Here is a 20270-nt window from a genome sequence, read left to right on the forward strand (position 1 = left end):
AGTGAGTGTGCATGCTAGTGAGTGAATAAGTGAGTATATGAGTGAGTGAGTGTTATTCAGTCCCTAAACTGTTGTGTGTTCTGAGCAGCTGAGATCTGACTGAACTCTTAAACTATTGTCTGGAATCTGTAAAATTAAATCTTGTTTTAAAATGTGAAATCACATCTACATTAGTTTAGTGTTTAATTCTGGAGTGGACTTTCCGACCGCAGCTAACGGTGTTTGGGTGTTTGCCCTCGGCGGACACCCCCCAGGGCTGAGAGATGGTACGGCCCTGGCCTTTAAGCCTTTAGTGCGCGATGGCGGCTGAGAGAAGGTGCTCAGGGCGGAGGAGGAGGAGGTGTGGAGACGGAGGGCAGGTGAGGACATGGCGCACAGAGACTTGGCCTGGGAAGGAGAGGGGCTGCTCCTGGAGCACTTCTCCCTGATGTCCACAGCCGTGGAGGAGGAGGAACTGAGCGGAGGGAGCTCCGAGGACTCTGTGGGTTTGCTGTGTTTTAGTGACGAGGTGCTGGTCAATATTTTAAAGCACCTGGACCCCGTTTCTCTGCTGAGGGTCGGCAGCACCTGCGCAGCGCTCTTCAGAGTCTGCTCCTGCGGGTCACTCTGGGCTCGACACTTTCGGGTGAGTCTGGTGCCTTGTGCCACAGTGATACACATAAGCAACGATGACAGTTAAAGCACTGTTAAAATAGTCAAACTAGTAATGAGGATTCGACTCCCAGTGAGTCGAGTCTTCGGATTAAAAAGAGGTTCATTGGTTCGCAATTCGAGGAGTCGACTCAGTCCCAGTTTGTGATAGTAATTGGGAGTCGATTCTTATACTCGATTTCTGCAAACTGGAATTGAAAGGGTCGATTCATCCACTCTTCCACATGTTAAACAACAAATAAAAAAGGTACTACGATAATTTGGGTTCCGTTACTGTTCCTGAACTATACACGTTCTGCACTGTGTTGTGCACATTTTGATAAATGGGTCTCAGATTTTCATTAATGAGCACAAATCTGCACCAAACTGCAACGGTCTGAACTTTGGGACAGGGTAAGCGCGTGGGAACCGAATCAGAGCGGCAGCGCGTGGGAACCGAATCAGAGCAGTTGGAGTACAGCTTTTTGTTAATCCTGTTTGTCTCCTGCTATAAATTCTGAGAGGTTTCATTAAAAGAACCTGTTGGTTCTGCTGTAGCCCGAGTCTTAAACTTTTCGTATTTTACTAATATTTAACTACTAATACTAATAATTTGGTAATATTTGCTAATTCTGTGAAGCAGGCACTAACAGTAATGAAGGGCAGCCATTTTGTGTGCAGCACAACTGTGAGAAAGGCCAGAGTCGGCACTCTGAGGGGAATAAAATTGTCTGCTGCTGCTTAAATGTGTCTCCTGAGACCTCAGTGATCTCCCAGGTGCCTCCTGCTGAGTTTTATTGGAGATGTGTGTCTTTTTTATTTTATTTTCCTCCTTCCACTCTCTCGTTCAGGACTCATTCGGGGTTGACCTTCCGAACGTCACAGCCGGCTCCACGGTCATGGCCAAAACGGCCTTCCGGTGGGTGTTCATGTGGAGAACTCTCTTCCAGAACCTCCACTGTAACCGCTCTCTTCAGGAGAAGCTGTTTGCCGAAGTCCCGCTCCCCCCTCGTGCGTACTGGAGCCAGTGGCTTGTGCTGGAGGAGCGCGTCCCCCTGCCCTCTCCCTGCCTTCCCTGCAGCGATGTGGAGAAACTGTGGGGTGTCCCCCGGGAGCTCTTCAGAGAGAAGCTTCAAGGTCGTCATCAGAGGGGTTCATGGGAGTTTCATCAGAGCAGTGAATCTGATTTTTATAATAATTTCTCTGATCCGTGTTCATGTTTATCTTTAGAGGAAGCTGAAGGATGTGAGCCCCTCAAATTCGAATGGCGGGAGCTGTATAACCTCACCCTCCGTCATCATGGCAGTGCATCGATGATCTTTCAGCATGTTCTCATCCAACACCAGAGAAATGGTAAGTAGTCGGTGCTCTTTGCGTGGCATTGGTTTGATTCTATGTTGTAAAACATAAGCTCAGTGTTTGAATATAAACAATAATACAACGTACATAGTCATCAGTTCTTGAGTTTGGACTTGTGACTCTTATTTAGAGGGTCATACACAGTTCAGGGTTTTAATGGCATGTCTGTGACCTGCTTTGCTCAAAAACCACAAGGATCAAACCCCACAGCAACATTCTCCCCCTGTCTAAACGCAGCGCCTGTTCCTTTAAATGATAATGAGCCGCTCGCTGTTCACCCCGACCCCGAGCGCACAGCAGTGAGGAGCAGACGCTCAGTTCTTTCTTCTCCGTTCTCGTTTTCTCCGTTTTTACTCAGTGCTCTTACTACTTTGCGCTCATCTGTTTTGCTGCATTTAACTTCGTCTTTGTGCTCTCACATAAACACGGGTCCAGCGCTGTGATTGGACAGACTCAGGCGAGGGGGCGGGGCCCATTCTAAAGTCTCTGCACTTGATGTCAGAAGCGGAGCAGAGTCAGAACGACTCGTTTTATGACTCGGGCAGCGCACAGAAAACTGTTTCAGTGTGTGGGTTTGTAGGCCCCATGGAAACGCATTAATGTGAACATGCTCTGAATAAAGGAGGGTTTATTTATTCTCTCTCTCTCTCTCTCTCTCTCTCTCTCTCTCTCTCTCTCTACCCCCATCTCATCACCTTCAAATCTTTGAGTCACTTTTGAAAGCTTTTTTCACTTGTCTTTCTGGGGAACGCTCTGCTCGCTGGAGACGATCCTAACTTCTGGTCTGAACATGATTGCCGTGACATCTGTTGCCATTTAGAGTGGTTTAATTGCTGTTTTATTAGTATTAACTGACACAGAAATGAGTTCTTGGCGAAAGCAGGATGATGTTGTTAAGTGAAAATCAGTTTGCTGCCAAAAATGGCTCTGAATGCACTTCTGGTAGTTTTTGGCAGTCGCTTCCACTGGACGCCTCCATGTTGTGCCAGATGCGAAATGCCAAACCCCCCCACCACCGCTCCCCAATGTTCAAAATAAGCCCCTGTCCCTTTTAAAGGACTGCCATTGTTCTCCCGGACCTTTAGAGGGTCTGCTCTCGGCGGTGAACCCCTGCTCTTTGCCCCTTCAGAAGGCAGTGGAAATCTTTTGAAGAAAAAAATATAATAATCCAATTTTTCGCACGGCTGGGCGACTTCAAAGTGTAGAAATACACAGCTGAGCTGGTTCTGAAAGTTGTGGGCGGCGTGTGCACGGCTGAGTCCCTGTTCTCTTTTATTAAGATCATGACCCGTTCCTTGCCTTTTGCATGTTTCAGACATGGCCCGGGACGTACGGGTGAGGCCAGGGGGTTACGTACACCTCAGCTACAAGTTCTCACTCCTCCACACGGTCCCTGTCTCCATACGTTTGTTTTGTCCGGTGTTTGCTCATCGGGGGGGGGGGCTTTCACAGCCTGAGGAAAGAAGCTCTACTTCAGCCTCTTGGTGCTTGTGTTTAATTGTCTGTACCTCTTGTTACCGGGGGAATGAGGAGCGAGTGTAGGATCCTTAGCAAAGCAAATGGGCTTTTTCTGGAGTCGGCTGGTGTAAACGTGGCTGAGGGTGGGTAGCGTGGTTCCGATGAGTCTCTCCGTCAGTGATTCTGAAGTTCCATAGTCTAGTTCTCAGAGAAGCAGCCCCGGAGAGCAGTGAGAGAGACGATTCTCCCTTTTACAGGTCGGTGGAGCATCACAATCACTTTCAAGCCATGATTTTTGAAGGTAAAAATACTACATAGTGCTCCTTTAACTCTGAGGGACTTCTAGAAGCATCTGATTGGCCGAGTGGCACCTGTGCCAGCGCTTTGTCCACTCCTGATACACAGGGGGCGATCACTGCAGCACGGAACAATATCGTGAAGTCTGCTTCCTCTTTTAGAAGCGGTCTCCAAACAGATAAAGGTACTACAAGTAACTACCACCATTTTAAATGCAAATATACAGCACATGGGACGATACAAATGTGCTGATCAAGTCTGAGGGCTGGTCTCAAGTTCCAGTAAAACCAGAGAGCAGCTGGCCACATCAGGAAGTAAAGCGGCTACATGCAGTGTTAAGAGAGAGCTACATCGACAGCATGAAAGACTCCTGTTGAAGAACGAGACCTGGCCTTCAGGAGGAGCACACACTCTTCAGATGAAACAAAATATGAACTCTTCGTCTGTAATGACCAGCATTGTGTGGAAGTAAGAGCAAAGAACAGTCTCCCGTCTGTGAAGCATGGGGTGGTATTGTGCTGAGAGCCCCTTTTGCATAAAAGGAACTGGTGCACTTCAGAAAACGATGGCGTATAAAAAAGCAGCTCCCCAAGGCATCGGCCGGAAATTCAACACCGGCTTCCACCGACCTAAGCTTTCCTCGTTCAGAACAGACCTCGGGTTATCACCTCTTCTCCACAGTGAACACAGTTCTGATTCTTAATGAAACATCTGTGACCTGCTCTGGTCAAAACACCACAAGGATCAAACCCTGTTCTCCCTCTGTCTGTCTAAAGAGCCCTGTTTCATCGCCTGTTCCTTTAAATGATAATGAGCCGCTCGCTGTTCACCCCGACCCCGAGCGCACAGCAGTGAGGAGCGAGGAGCAGAAGCTCTGGTTTTTAGCCGTTTTTGCTCGGTTCTTGTTTTCTGTTCTTCTTCCCTCTCCTCACGCTTGTATGTTTTGCTGCCTTTAAACATGGGTCCAGCGCTGTGATTGGACAGACTCAGACGAGGGGGCGGAGTGATTCTAAAGTCTCTGCACTTGATGTCATCCGCAGAATCAGAACGACTCGTTTTATTCCATGTCTTCTGACTTAGACAGAGCACAGAAACTGATGGTGGTCTTGTTTCACAGTGTGAGAGTTGGTGGGCTCCAGATGCACACATTTAATGCGCTAATGCACTGAAAGTAGTGTGTGTGCACCTTATTTAGTTTGACCCCTTTAACAGTTAAGTGTGTGTAGTATGCTTCTGTAGTGACAGTTCTATTTGAGATGGTCTTTGTTCTGTGCTGCTTTCTCAGTGTCTGTGCTGCTTTCTCAGTGTCTCAGTGTGAAGTTAATAAAGCTGATCTCTTCTCACACTGGCCCCCTGTCTTCTTCTAGACCACTCTGAGCTGGAGTCCATGTACCAGCAGTACATGCAGTGCAGGTTCCAGTGGCTCTTCACGTACTGGCTCTTCCGCCAGCCAGCACCGCTCAACCGGCAGCTGAGGGCCATCTACCTGCAGTGGAGGAAATACAGCAAGAAGAAAGTGGCCACGTGGGGAGAGACCCTGTGTGATATACGATACCTGGCCTCGCTGCACCCCATCACCAGCGACTACTGGAGGGGGCGTCTGGCTCGGGGAGACGAGAACGTGGGTGAGTCGGGTCTAAAAGAGTGCCGCGGTGCTTTGTGAATGTAATGGTTCTTTTCACCCCTTGATTATAAAAGCAGCTCCGCCGTTGAGAGGTGGTGGGTGTGTTTTCAGTGTGTGAGGCCAAACCGTTATAACATCGCAAAAGGATGAACTTTTAACGGTGTTGCTTCCACAAACATTGATCCGAATTAAGACCCACTGACTGTAATCCTAAAGCAGAGAAAGAGAACACAGTTTAAAGTCAAGCTGAAATGAAAATGTATCTTGTGTGGGTCGCTGGGTTCGTGTACCTTTCGTTATGTTTCCATTTCTAATCCTGAGAGAGAGAAACGGAAGACGACCCGTTTCTCGAGAATGACTCACTTCGCAGTGTTGAATGATATAATGAAAGGTTGATGGACCTTTTTCTGTGGAACATTTCACTTCGCTTCCTCCATTCAGAGCTCCTGTGTTTTTAGAGGACAGCACCAGAGCTGGAGGTAAACGGATAAAGTCAGGACAGAGTCATGGTTAATCCACTGTTTACAGCAGGGTCAGACTGTAGTGAGACATGGTTAGTTTAGAAATTATTCAGACATTTGTTCGAAGTGCTGCACAAACAGAGTTTCAACTCACTGAGCATCTAGGAGTCAGGAGCTCAGCTAATGATTCAGAGAGTTGATTCGTTTGGGAGTACATGGTTCTGGGCGGTCCCTCAAGCGTTGGTTCCCACCTACACTGCAGTCCCTCAGCGCACATGGCAGCGGTGAGAGTATCCTGAAGCTAAAGGGGTTCTCAATCTGATTCAGTTCAAAAGAGTTGGTTCAGGAAAATGAGTCAAACCCTGAAAATACTGGCTTTTCACCATCCAATCATGTGTGTGGTCGTCCTTTTAATATTTTCAGGTTGCCTTTTAAAGACCAGAAGGCTCTCCCTCAGACTCTTGGGTGTGTTTGACCCCGACAGATTAAAGCTGTTTCTGGGATTAGTCGAGCTGTCGGTGGGCCTCATCAAGTGACAGTTCTAGAATATTTAGTCGTCCTACTCTAGAAAGTAATCCCTTAAATGAGCTCCAGAATTGATCCTTCTTCCCCTACAGGGATTCATACGGTGGGAAACTACTTCTCCATGTGCAAGTCTTTAGTGGCCTGGATCTTGGGCCGTGACTGGGGAAAACTGAAACGCAGAAAGGTAAGGAGTTTTCCTGCTCTTTTTTTTAAGGCAACAGTCCTGAAATCAGAGGGTTAGAAATCAAGGTTAGGACCACCCCACTTTATTTAGAAAATGGAGAACTTGTCCTTGGTTCCTGTGCTCAGGACCCCCACAGAGCAGGTGTGATGTGGTGGTGGGTCATTCTCAGCGCTGCAGTGACACTGACGTGGTGGTGTGTTAGTGTGTGTTGTGCTGGTGTAGAGTGGATCAGACACAGCAGTAGCTGCTGGAGTTTTTAAACCCCTCAGTGTCTGGACCGAGAACAGTCCAACGACCAAAAACATCCAGCCGACAGCGTCCTGTGTCACTGATGAAGGACTAGAGGACGAGCGACACACACTGTGCAGCGACAGATGAGCTACTGTCTCTGACTCTACATCTACAAGGTGGACCAACGAGGGAGGAGTGTCTCACAGAGTGGACAGAGAGTGGACACAGGGTTTAAAAACTCCAGCAGCACTGCTGTGTCTGATCCACTCTACACCAGCACAACACACACTAGCACACCACCACCACGTCAGTGTCACTGCAGCACTGAGAATGACCCACCACCACATCACACCTGCTCTGTGGGGGGTCCTGAGCGCTGAAGAATAGGGTGGAAGGAGGCTAATAAAGTATGCAGAGCAACAGGCAGACAGCAGTGTGTAATTGTAGATGATTGTAGTGGAGCTGAGAGGATGGACAGTGAGTGTAGAAACGAGGTGGTGGTAATAGTTATGGCTGATTGGAGGGTTTTGGGCTCCTGTGTGTTCATACAAGCTCAGGTCTTCATTCTTTAAACCTCCCTCACTCACAGAAAGACTAAATCTGAGCCATTATCCACGTATCGCTCGGCTCTAAATCGGCTCCTGGCAGAACGTGCCGGGTCCTTAAGTATTCCAGCGGCACGCATCTCCTGCCATTACGTGTCTCCAGTCCATTAGCTAGTGCCAACGATTTCACAGGTCACAGCTTGAGCAGACAACAGGAAGCTCAGCCTCCCGTCAAATGGCTGGCTAAATGGATTACAGACATATCAATGTGTGTCCCATTCAATTACACTGTGTGTGTGAGAACGCACCCTCTCCCTGCAGCACACGCCACTGTAATAACGTCTCCCTCCAATTCAAGGACATTGTGGGAAAAATAGGCGTGATTGATGCTTTTTGTCCGTAGCTTGTGGGGTTTGTTTGGAAATGTTTGACTTCACGTGTGTTGGTGTCACTCGTGTAAAAGCTTTGCTTAGGATATCGTCACAGTCCAAGAAGTAGCTTTTTACAGGAGTAGGATATTAACCTTCATTTTAAGTAGAAGGCAATGTAAATTTGTTGAACACAGACAGCTGCTGTGTTCAAATGATGCGGTAAACGCCAAATCCACAAACATGGAGATCATGATTTTCTTCAGACAGTGAGCATTATGGTCTACCCACATGTTTCAGTGAAAAGACAAGCACAAGGGCGTTAAACCGTGGACCTGGCGTCTCCAAGCGGTGGACTCTGTTCCCCTGGACGAAGTGATGGATTGATCCAGAGCCACGATCAATTTGTAATTAAAAATAAAAAAATGAGAATATATTGTTTCAGACAGTTGCAGCAGAAGATGAGCACGACTAATCCAGTTAATACGGTAGTAGCCTCTCTCAACTGACTGGATCCAACCTGTTTGTCCAGTTCACTAGAGACAGCGAGAGGGGCCAGAGAGTGAGGGTTAGGGGGCGTATATCAGACAATGAGTCAGTTCTTGAAGTTGATTATTGGAGGTAGGAGAAGCATCAAGTGACTGATGGTCATAATGTTGTGGTCAGAGCACAGAACTCTGATACTGACCACAGCACTTTGGGAACACCACGCAACACCAAACAGAAATGCTCCACGACTGGGGAAACCACCTCACCAGCTTCACAGGTTGTGTTCTACACTAATACTCTACTAAAATGCTGAATTCATACTGTTAATGATAGTTCGCAATATTCTGTAGAGTATTAGTATACCACACCGTTTCAGCTCATGAACTGTTGCTATGACGACGCATCTCAAACCAGGCTGCGGTTTCAGTGCTGTCTGTGTTTGTTGAAAATCTGAAACTCAACCGTCTCCCTCCACACTGCGTAGTGCACAGTGTAGGTCACAATATATCAGTGTAAGCTTCACATCCCTCTGATATTTAGCACACAGTGTAGTAGGTTTACTTTTATAAGCTGTGAAGTGCACTATGTAGGGAGTAGGGCACTATATGGGACATGAAAGACATGCAGATAAACTCCCTTTGTTTGACTGTTGGATCATGGGATGGTAATGTCCGTCATTAAGTATACTTAACTTGGGTGTTTGAGTGCGTAGTATAAATACTAGTCTCAGTGTGTGTGTGTACACGTTCTGTTCCTATCACCATGACTGTGAACAATTCTGACTCTCAATCATCTCCCATCAGACCACTTTGTTTAGTTTTGTTTACATCTGAAGCCCTTGGTTATGTGCGGGTGTTTGGGGTGTGTGTGATAAACACTGTGCTCGCAGGTGTACGAGGACACTCTGGAGGGGGTGTACATGCTGCTGAAGAGGGAGATGCAGGACACCCTGGTGGAGCACGAGAGGTTCTGGCAGGTGGCCAAAGTGCAGATGAGCCGAGTGTGCGCTCTGGAGGAGACGGCGGAGAACTACGTCAACTGGAGGATGATCGAGACGCTCCCGTACTACAAGTAGGTGGCGGTCCTCTGTGGGGACGGACCGTTACACAACAAGCATCTTTCAGCTTTAAAATTTAACCGCATTAATGAGACGTCCTCCGCGGTAACAGCTTGACGTCGACTGTGTGCTATTTCTGATCATGCCCCGAGGACTGCGTGTTTCATGTTTGAAGGTTTCGTGGCCAGAAGGCTCTCGGGCACTGCTTTGTGATTTGGAAAAGAGAAGGGGGTTAGACCTTGAGCTCGACTAGTGCTGGTTTTTCGGGCAGGGCTTTGAAGCCAGCAGCGAGCTCGGTGTGAGAAGTGGGGCACTGCTGGCAGCTTCAAACACACAGCCCGCAGTCAGGCGCAGGGTGAGATCCACTGCTGGTCGATGGGATCTTTTTGAAGTGTGAGGAGGCTGAAGGCGAAGTGAGGGAGATGAACCTCTTCTCTAAAGCTGCACTGAACCCGCTCTATCAGAATTAGCTGGAATAAGTGAACGCTTCCCAGACTGAAATGGAGCGAGTGAAGGCCTAAAGGAAGCTGACACCGGGTCTCTGCCTCGATGTCTATCCCGAGCATACGTTGGGGAGGTTTCCTGGAGAAAGATTAGGCCTAGTCCTGGACCACACAGCATTTAGAGTGGTGACTTTCCACTGAGAGGAGGCTATAGTCCAGGACTAGGTTTAATCCCAGTCTGGAGAAGCTAACCCTATCTGTCAGGTTGAGGTCTGTGCTCGGGGAAGCTCCAGCAGAAGGTAGCGGCCTTGATGTCTGTGCTTTAGAAGCTGCATTTTGACATGAAGCAACCTGAAACAGAACTGTGTGCTAGTCAGAGTAATTAGTGCTTGTCTGACGGACTAAAGGAATAATGTGTATTACTAAACTTGCTCGTCTACCAGAACATACCCAGGTTCAGCTCATCCCTGCTACTTCGGTTCTGAGAAATGTAAAGCAGTAAAGGGTATCTCACCACCTTTAAAAACATACATTGAACTTACATTGTGGTGAAGTGGCTCCAGAACACTGTTAATGTGTATGAAATCAGCACTAAGTTATGCTTAATATTATACAATGTATATTAATCACTCTTATAACACAATTTATATATGTGTAGCTTTCTTTCATTCATTCATTCATTTTCTGTAACTCTTATCCAGTTCAGGGTGGCGGTGGGTCCAGGGTCTACCTGGAATCACTGGACACAAGATGGGAACCTGCCCTGCCTGTCCTTCACAGGGCAACACACGCCCACATTCACTCACACCTACGAACAGTTTTAAGTTTCCAATCCACCTACCAACGTGTGTTTTTGGAGCGTGGGCAGACACAGGGAGAACACACCACACTCCTCACAGACAGTCACCCGGAGGAAACCCACGCAGACACAGAGAACACACCACACTCCTCACAGACAGTCACCCGGAGGAAACCCACGCAGACACAGGGAGAACACACCACACTCCTCACAGACAGTCACCCGGAGGAAACCCACGCAGACACAGAGAGAACACACCACACTCCTCACAGACAGTCACCCGGAGGAATCCAGTTGTATTATTAGAAGAGTGGTGAAATTAATATAGCATATAATGTGATATTAAATATAATGTGATTTAATTTAAATGACATATTAGTTTTGGTCACGTACAAAGTATTTGTTCCAAATTAACATAAGTACGTAGCTATGTACCGTTAAGTATTTTTTTTTGGGGCGAGGGACATAGCACGCTACACAAGCACTCGGTTCAGACACGACTCGGAACACTGTCTCAGTAGACGGCGTTTATGGCGTTTCAGTCACTTGTGTCCATGAGGAGGGTTGCTGTATCTCAGGGCGGGGTTATTATACACATCAAGATTTCTCAGGTGGCCAGGTGACTTTAGTCCAAAGCTGAGGACTGTCCAATAGGAACAGAGCTGATGGAGAGTCCTCAGCTTTGATAATGGTCTTGGTGTCTGGCTATGTTTTAGAAACTCTGCTTCAGGGCACAGCCCTCTGGCCACTGGGGGGACACCTATTGGTGAAAACCATAAACAGAATCCAGAGTAAGTTGGTCCAGACACACTCTGGATAATAGACCCAGGTTAATGCTCCTGTTAACCCTCTCACTGCTGGGGACTAAAAGCCCCCTGTTGACGAAGCTGTGTGGACTTCAGTGAGACCTTTTTAGACGCTAACTGCATGTGCGTACGCCACGCTTTGAGTGTGTTCATTAAATTAATAGTCCACAGCAGTTCTTTTCTTCCAGACGAGCGCAGAGCGGATGGTGGCCTGTGATTTGCCGAGGCATAACAGCTTTAAGAAGACATTGTTCTCCTGCACTCTTCAGAGGAGGTTGAAAAATTGCTTGTCGCACAAAAGCTGTTTATTCTCTTGTGCTTCCTTTTTTCATCTCGGTGCTGAAAGCTGCTTGCCTGTGCAGTTTACTGTTCGCAGATTCATAACCCAGTCATTATCTCAGAACTGCGTTTCCGGCTGTTATTTGACTTGATTTATAAAATATTATAAAAAAAAGCCTTTAGTCTCATGGTTCATCTGAAGCTCTGCTTTGTGCTGGAATTTACTGTGAATAATGTTGTATTTTTGAGTTTCAGAGACTGGGTTTGTCAAACTTTGCCGTATTTTAAAATAATTGTTTATATAAATTTTAATTTAATTATTTATTTATTTTTTTTAATCCTTTTATAGACATTAAAAATATGGTTTTGTTGAGATTAGGCGACCCCTCTGCACCAACACACTTCTCTGGTCTCCACAGTGCTAGGAACTATGTAACGGAGGAAGATGGTGGAAAGATCTGAGAGGGCACTGAGATGCCCAACAGTAATGTGACCCTACGTCCCTTTTCCTTCCCACTCGGGGGCTGAGGGAGATGAGCTCGTGAAGTGAATAAATGCGTACAGAGACTTGTGCACACTTCTGAATTGACTGAAAGGCCTGTTTTCTGTTGTTTAGATTGTATATGGTGTCTGGGAGTGATGTCTACCTGCAGCACGTGAAGGGCTTTCTGCGCAGGAAGAGGATGGTTCATAACTGGCTCTTTCAGGAGGACAACGCCTGGCTGAGAGAGCTGCTGCCCGATGAGCTGTATACGCTGCTGGAGTACGACACCAAGATCACTCAAGGCGAGTAAATCACTGTAGGCCTCGGCAGGACAGCCCTGGAGTTGTAACAGAGTTGGATAATGTTCCAACACAGTTTTCTTCAGTGATTATTTCCAGTGGCATGGCATTAGGAGTAAACACATGTACTGTTTGACTGAGGAGGGGAGAGCATCAGCTTAATCAAGGGCCTGTAACTTTCTACGAGCGTAGCCTGGACAAATCCCACCGGTGCCTCACAGGCTTAGACTGGTGAATTTGTTACTGCAGCTGCTCTTGGTTTCATTGGTTAAGAGTGCAGTGAACACATCTAAATCTCCCAGTATCTCTGGTTTTGATCCCAGTCAGTCACCCCCCCCCCCCAATTTCTGGAAGGGTTCCTGAGCCTTTTACCTGTGAACTGAGCAGAAAAAACAACCCCAGGTTTATATTAGTAGTATGAATTGATGTGGGGAATATTCCGTCATATCCCGGGGTGAAGGAGTATGTTGGAGCTGGAGGAAGCCGTTATTGATGTTCAAATGATGTACATAGTTCAAGTACGAGGCTGAGCACATCATCTGAAACTGCACTCAAAGCCACCCAAAGGATCCCTCGGTGGAGAGACATTTCTGGAAGCTGGAGGTAGGTTTTGTTCACAGTAGCAGCCTATAGTTGTGTTACTTAGTTATTGTAACTGAGTGAAGGATACATTTTGTCTTTTCAGGTTGATGAGGGATGGGTCTTTTTTGGTTCGAGGGCTGTTCCCAGAGCAGTAGTTGACAATCTTAAAACTCCAGCAGCTCTGCTGTGTCTGATCCGCACTGATGTCGAGGTGTGAATCAGTTAGCCGCTCATCTGTTTTCGACAAAATTTCACATCTGTGCAAATCCACATTAAATACTGCTGATATCTTGTAGAAAAGTGACACTTGGCTCAGCTCCCGATGGAAAACGAATACAATTTGAATAGGGCTTAATATAAATAATTGGTGTTTTACCTGGGCATTTAGAAATAATACTCATTGTTAATATATTAATAAATGGAGTGGAGTTGTTCTGGCCCGGTGTGTATCGGCCCGTGGGCTGGTGGTTGGGAACCTCTGTTCTGAATCTCTCCAGCAGCTGTCTTATTGTTCAGCCTCCTGCTTCTCTGACAGCCCTCCCTGGCCCTCAGGACGTCTTCTTGGCTGGGCTCCTGATCGGATCACGTCTGCCCGGATGCACCGTGATGCTAATTGGTCTGAGGCTGATGTGTGCTGGTGAACCATGAAAATAAATAAATAATCTGATCTCGTTCACACTTGCTGCCTGTGGAAGAAGCATTCATCACTGCTGGGTTAGTGACGAGGCGCTGGTGCAATGTTAATTAGGATTTATGACGTGCCGCTGCATGCTTTTCTGACCCCTGGATGAGGGCGTCTGTTTATCAGATGGCTGCGGTCTCTCCGGTGATTTGTCTTGTTTACCAGCTTTGAGGAGCAGACCCCTGCTGTGGCCTTGGTTAATCGTGAAGCTGCTTTAAGAGGATGTTTATGGGGATACTCTGATAATTATAATCATTCCAACATTGATCAGTAAACGAAATATCAGACTGAAGCTTATTTAACTGATATTTGAGTGCACTTGGAGATGGAGAATAGATTTGCTGAACCCCATCCACTGCACTGTCAGTCTTTAATGTCCAAAACCAACACAAGTCGTCCGACCTCAAATGGATGGAGGGGTAAATGATTACTACTTTGATGTTTAAGGCAGCAGTAGGTGATATTTTTGCCTTAAAATACAGTATTAGGGCTGCAACAACTATCAGAACTAAAATCGAGTGTTAAAATAGTTGGCAACTTTGAGAGGTTCACAATGAGATCATGTTTGTCCTGTGTTGGTATCCGTACTCTACATGTAGGGATTAAAATGGCGGTAGATTTTCCCCTCAGAGAAAAGGAAGCTAGCCACTAAGCTAACTTTTACACTGAGGGAAATATCCGTCGCGAAATGGACATGTGTTGTGTTCCACATGCAGTTTTGCACACAAAGAATTACAACACTGTTAGAGATACTTAAATATTGTTTCGATGTGTGATTTCTTGCAAGACTGATGTTTAAATGCCCTACTAAGTCTTGAACTTGCGTTTTATTGTTTTACCCAATGCGATTGGCGGAGAGAGAGAGCGGAGCTGCACCATATACAGCAGTGGGACGGCCGGAGTTAGGGGAAAGACTGAAGTTAATTCTACTTTTTCTCTCACTCAATGATACTAGAGCCTGCTAGAGTAGTTAAGCATTTGTTTTTCTTAGTACATTTATATTACACTCGCGTTTAACGAACAAGCCTTAGTGTTCCCGCCCCCGCCGACTTTTCTCTTCCACCTTAAATGTGTCAGCTCGACCAGCAGTTCCTAAACAAACCGTAGTTTTAGTCGAGCTAACGTTAGCGACAAGTTCTATTTTTCTCTCACTCAGTGTCACTAGAGCCTTCTAGAGCAGTTAAACAAGATGTCTCATTTTTAGTGAATTTATATCACTCTTGTATTTGGCGAGTTTTCCGTTCCACCTTAAATGTGGCGGCAGTTACAGTCAGAGTTGAAAAATAATAAATCCAAACATATTTTAAATAATATATTTAAAGCCTTTTTCAAGGTCTTTTCTGACTGGCGCTGTGTGTTAGTGTTTGAGTGTCACAGCCAAGTGTTTATTACATTTACATACACTGTGTTAAATATTGATAAATATAAAATGAATGTAACGGTGGGTTAATTCTTCATGTAAACACTAATTTTTAATAATGGCAGGTTGTGTGTTCCTTATACAATTACAACATTAGTTCTCTAAAATCTTAAATATCTTAACGATATCTGATCATGTGTTAGATGAATTTCCCTTTTATTCTCAGCACATTGCAGCATCACCAATATCCATTTATGTCATTTCAAGTTGCCTGCATTGTTGTCTGCATTTTAGATCAGTAATTTTATTAACTTTAAAAAGATGTTCATATCTACGCTTTCTCTCTCACCTCAGGGGGGAAAAAAAAAACAGCCCAGCATTGCGGACTATGTTTTGAAGGAACAAGCAGCTGTTCTCACTGATGGTGTCCTGAATGTGCTAGTAACAGACAGGAAATCAAATTTGGCTTGTTTTCCTTTTTATCTGATTAATAATCGATTACCAAAGTAATCATTAGTTGCAGCCCTACGCACAAACGCACCGTGTGGGGCCAGGGTCTGTGTGGTAGGGATGTGAATGTAGCAGTGACCTCTGCAGCCTGTTGTGACGCCTCTGTACATTTTAACGCAAGCGTTTCTATGCAGTTGTTTAAACGGGTAACAGTCCTGTCAGAGACGTTAACACCAGTGCTGTGACGTTACAGGCCCCACACTCTTGTCCCTGTCTGTTTCGGAGTGTCCTCACACAGGTTGGAGTTTTCCTAGCGGTCAGTTCTTTAGTGACTGGAAATGCGGAGTAGAGCAGCTGCCGTGCAGTGGAAAAGCACCATATGATGATCAGTAGTTGTGTTGGGAACAGAGAAAACACCAAACTGATGTGCAGGGTGGTCTCCAGAGCAGTGTTTATAGTCTCTCTGCATTAACAGTCCACCAGCCAGGACAGTTTCACAAATGCAAATGGACAGAAACACACCTGCAGCAGCTGTTTACCTCATTACAGTTGGAGCGGTCGTGATCGTAGTGTTTTAGCTGTGGGTCGACTCTGACAGGCAGTGATTAACGGCTCAGCTGTGTCTGTGTAGAAGTGCAACAAGACGAACAACCCCTCTGTCTGTCGTCATAAAACACTAAATCTGAAATAAGAGGCACTTTTTAAGCTTTAAAGAGTACATTTATTTTGCTCGTTTTCAACAGTGTCCTGAAGCTCAGGTGTAAAACTAAACAGAACCAAACCTCAGTTTTTTCTTCGACGCGAGTGGATATTTCCAGGAAGCCGCCGCCACTCGCTCAGTCGGAGATGATGAAGTGTAAAGGCTGAATAGAGCGAGGTGTACTGCTCTGAGTTAATAGTCATTTCATCAATGAACTGCTGATTGCTGTTAAAGGTCTTTCACTCAGAAGCTGTTCAGAACTGTGTTCTTGACCCTCCTGTGTGTGCAGGAAGCTTACACGGGACGTCTCCGAGTGCCCAGCTGAGCCGCCTCATCTGGCTGTATCTGCACTCGGGTCAGCAGCTGTACGTGGACGCGGTGAAAGAGACCGTCCTGCAGTGGGCGCACAGTCACCTCCACCTCTTCGCAGCCGGCGCCCTCTCCCTCAGCGGCTGGGAGCCCCCACTGGATTACGGTTGGTCGCCGCCGGCACCCGTCTGACCCTGGACCCATCTTTAGATAAGATTTACTTTTTAATTGTGGTTTAAAGCTGTTTTTAAGGCAACACAGAATGCACCTTTTTAATTCTGATGACATTTTATTGCATATTTTTTGTCTGTCTATATATTTTTTTAAAATCTGGGAGTGGGTCAAAGCTCGAGACTCTGGGACTGAAGGTCTTGGGTGGGGTGGGTTTAGTTGTATTTGAAGTTCAGTTTATGGCCTGTGTTTCACTGCTCTGCTTGGTGTTTTAAAATGATTGCTTGGGTATAATTTTTACTGGGGTTGGGATTCTTTTTACTGATACTTGTGCCTTACTGTAATTCATTTAATGTGGCTATATATATGTAATGATCTTTTTACCTGGCCCACAGTGCGTGTCATATTTCTTTGTCACTCAAACTAAGGACATTAAGATCTCATCTTTCACTAGTGTCTAATAATCGGCTTCAAATCTTTAGAAATTCTCTTAGACAAATTAGACTTCTCTTCCCCATTTCCCCCCCCCTTTTTTTTTCTTGTTGTAAACCTGTTCATTTTTTATTTAAACTGCTAAAGGGACCTGGGTCTGACCTGTGTAAACCTTCCTGGAGAGACCCGGAGAAAGATCAGTCTTCCTGAGACTATTAAAGTCCTTTACAGACTACTCCTCCTCAGTGTGTTCATTTCCTCCTCAAAACTCATGGCAGATTGTGGTGCTGCTTTACTGAGCACATCATGGATACCATCAGGGTTTGAAGACTGACAATATCCATGGTGTGTTCATTTAACTGGACAAGGGGATAAACAATCTGTTAGTGGGACTCAGCTCCAGAGACAGACTGGGAGAGTAACAGCTGAGTCCCTCTTATCTACTTTATCTACACTCATACTGCCGCCACCATGATCTAACCTACAGGTGACACCACAGGGTGTTGGGCCAAAGTGTCTGTAGAGGTTATTGAGGGGGAATTAGAGTCACGTGTGAGGAGAGAATGTAGGATTTGAGATGTTTATAGAGATGTTAATAGGTCGCTTTGTGGTCGGTCTCAGTCAGTGGAGCATACGCAGATTAAAGGCTAAGCACCACTTAATGGACCTCCATGAATATTCCACATTGTAGTTACTGACAGATATAAGTATGAATTAAAATGAAAATAGCAGCTTAATTTACTTTAAAACTGACCATTTTATTAAATTGACGGAAAAACCTGAGCTCGCTACGGAAATTCTCGAACGCGACCGTGACGTCACTGGTGGACAACAGCTGAACAACGCCGCGGTAAAACACCGTTCTGACTGACTGTTATGACAGTATCTAGCTAAATACCCAACATTATTCATGACAATAGCCTAGCAATAAGCTAAACTCAAATGTAGAGGTACCGTTATTCTTGTAAATGTGATCGAAGTCGAACTCGAATTCATCCGACACTATAAACCTCCGTAATGCAGCTACGTAGCTGAGTATAATCTGAGCACCGAGTTTAGCGAGTCAAGCTAACGTTAACTAACACCAACTAAAACAGGCGAAGTGAGTGTCCTTACCCTGTTTACCTCCATGTTACAGAGGCTCTTGAACACCTTTCGTTGGTGTCCTTACATGCCCATATTGTTGGAAAAGCGCCAGTGAAATGAGCTACAGATAACGGAGTGAGCGGATGGTCCTTTCCAAAGTGCCCGTTTAAAGTGGACAAATTTAGTCCGTTTTCTGGATATTTTGGGATCTTTGGGCCATTTGTTCACAGATGTCCCACTGTACATTGAATGATTGCAGCCAAAAACAACACACCTTTTCGTCATTTTGCATTAAATTAAGTGCAGCTTCTAGAGTTGTTGTCCACCATCTACGTCACAGGCAAGACGCCTATTAGAGTTTCCCAACACCGGTCTTTTAAACCTTATTCCTTCAATTAGTAAGAAATAACATGTTTTCTGACAATGTTCAATAAACACAAGTTAGGAACTCAAACTCCACTGTATTTATTTAACACTTTCATAGAGCTGGTGCTTAGCCTTTAAAGAGAGTGTTATCACTCAATTGTTCCATAAACCACCACACCCCAAACATCAAGGTTATAGACCAGTGATGCAGTCAAAAAAGAGACAAGAGTTGTGACCTCAAACTGTAAGAGAATTGGAATGAATTATAAAATATTTCATGTGATTAAAGAAAATGATCAAAAACATCTGATTAGTTGCATTTAAAACTACTAAACTAAATATTATAGATTCAGCTCACACACCCTGAGCTCTAAAGACTGAGGAGACACTTGCAAACAGCAGTTACAACTTCATAATGATTAGATCAATTTGATTAAATATGTTTAAATAAAAGGGACAACAATTAGAAACAGGAGTTGAAATAGAAGGAAAAGATAGGAATGAATGATATGAGAATGATTGTCTGATTAAGTAAATATGATGAATATAGCATTTAAGTGGAATGAAAAATAAAAGATAGCATCTTAAGGACCAGGTGTCCAGTTCAGATCATATTTGATCTGATGCACCTCTGACATACTGCACAGTGATTGGCAGATCACAGTAACTAGTCTCATGTAAAGATTATTGTTGACAGTGTCACCTTTTACTGCAAATTGACACGTAATGTTAACCACTCTTTATTAGAATGAACTTGTATATCCCCAAACCAAACTTTTAATAAGTTCCAAAATGTGTTTCAGTGATTGTACCACTTCTGATCTGATAAAATCACACGAAATATATACAGAGTGGGGCCATTTATATGGACACACATTAATAAAATGGGAATGGTTGGTGATATTAACTTCCTGTTGTGGCACATTAGTATATGGGGGGACTTTTCAAGATGGATGGTGATCATGGTGACTTTTTGAAGTCGGCCATTTTGGATCCAACTTCTGTTTTTTTCCAATGGGAAGAGAGTCCTGTGATACATCAAACTTATTGGGAATGTCACAAGAAGTGATGTCTTGTGATATTCCCAATAAGTTTGTGTCACATGACCCTCTTCCCATTGAAAAAAAACAGAAGTTGGATCCAAAATGGCCGACTTCAAAAAGCCACCATGATCACCACCCATCTTGAAAAGTTTCCCCCCTCCCATATACTAATGTGCCACAAACAGGAAGTTAATATCACCAACCATTCCCATTTTATTAAGGTGTATCCATATAAACGGCCCACCCTGTAGGTTGTGTAAATGATTTTCTGGTCTGTTAAGACTGTCATATAGAACAGACGGTGGAGGTTACTAGCACTTGTGCCCAGTAACTTGTGGGTCTAGAAGTTTCTCCTCCTGTCTCAGGATCCCCCTCCTCCCCACTGTCACTACTAGGCGAAGACTCAGGTGGTGAATCGGTCAGGATAGAACAGACCACCAACCCCACCTGACACAGTGAGACACAGAAACCCACTGCAGTATTTTCTATAATACTTCAAGAAGTACAATAGCATAAAGTTAGCATGAAAACCTCAACAAAACTCCACCATGGCTGTCCCTCAGGCAGGAACCTAATATACCAGCAGTGGAACATAATGAGCCCTCATCTTGTGAGTGCACATAATGTATCTTCATCCTTCTAGCAACCCCAGCCATAAAAATGCTGGATCTGCTTCCAGACTATAACTGGCACACTGCCCACACTTGTCCTAGTTATTAGGCGGATTTGCAAACTTAAGATGGTTGGCATG

At 45.2% G+C, this 20270-nt stretch overlaps 1 protein-coding gene across 1 annotated transcript; it reads left to right on the forward strand.

Moving 5' to 3' along the window:
- The first annotated feature begins 336 nt into the window (after positions 1–336).
- On the forward strand, positions 337–17249 carry si:dkeyp-114g9.1 (uncharacterized protein LOC555399 homolog). The gene is made up of 8 exons (XM_066677339.1): positions 337–625; positions 1482–1767; positions 1861–1983; positions 5112–5369; positions 6447–6538; positions 9061–9242; positions 12172–12345; positions 16406–17249. Exons 1-8 carry the CDS (start codon positions 368–370, stop codon positions 16611–16613), a joined length of 1581 nt encoding a protein of 526 aa, XP_066533436.1. The 5' UTR covers positions 337–367; the 3' UTR covers positions 16614–17249.
- Positions 17250–20270: the final 3021 nt, after the last annotated feature.

The sequence above is a fragment of the Hoplias malabaricus genome, chromosome 7 (genome assembly GCF_029633855.1).
Source record: "Hoplias malabaricus isolate fHopMal1 chromosome 7, fHopMal1.hap1, whole genome shotgun sequence".
Classification (NCBI taxonomy): domain Eukaryota; kingdom Metazoa; phylum Chordata; class Actinopteri; order Characiformes; family Erythrinidae; genus Hoplias; species Hoplias malabaricus.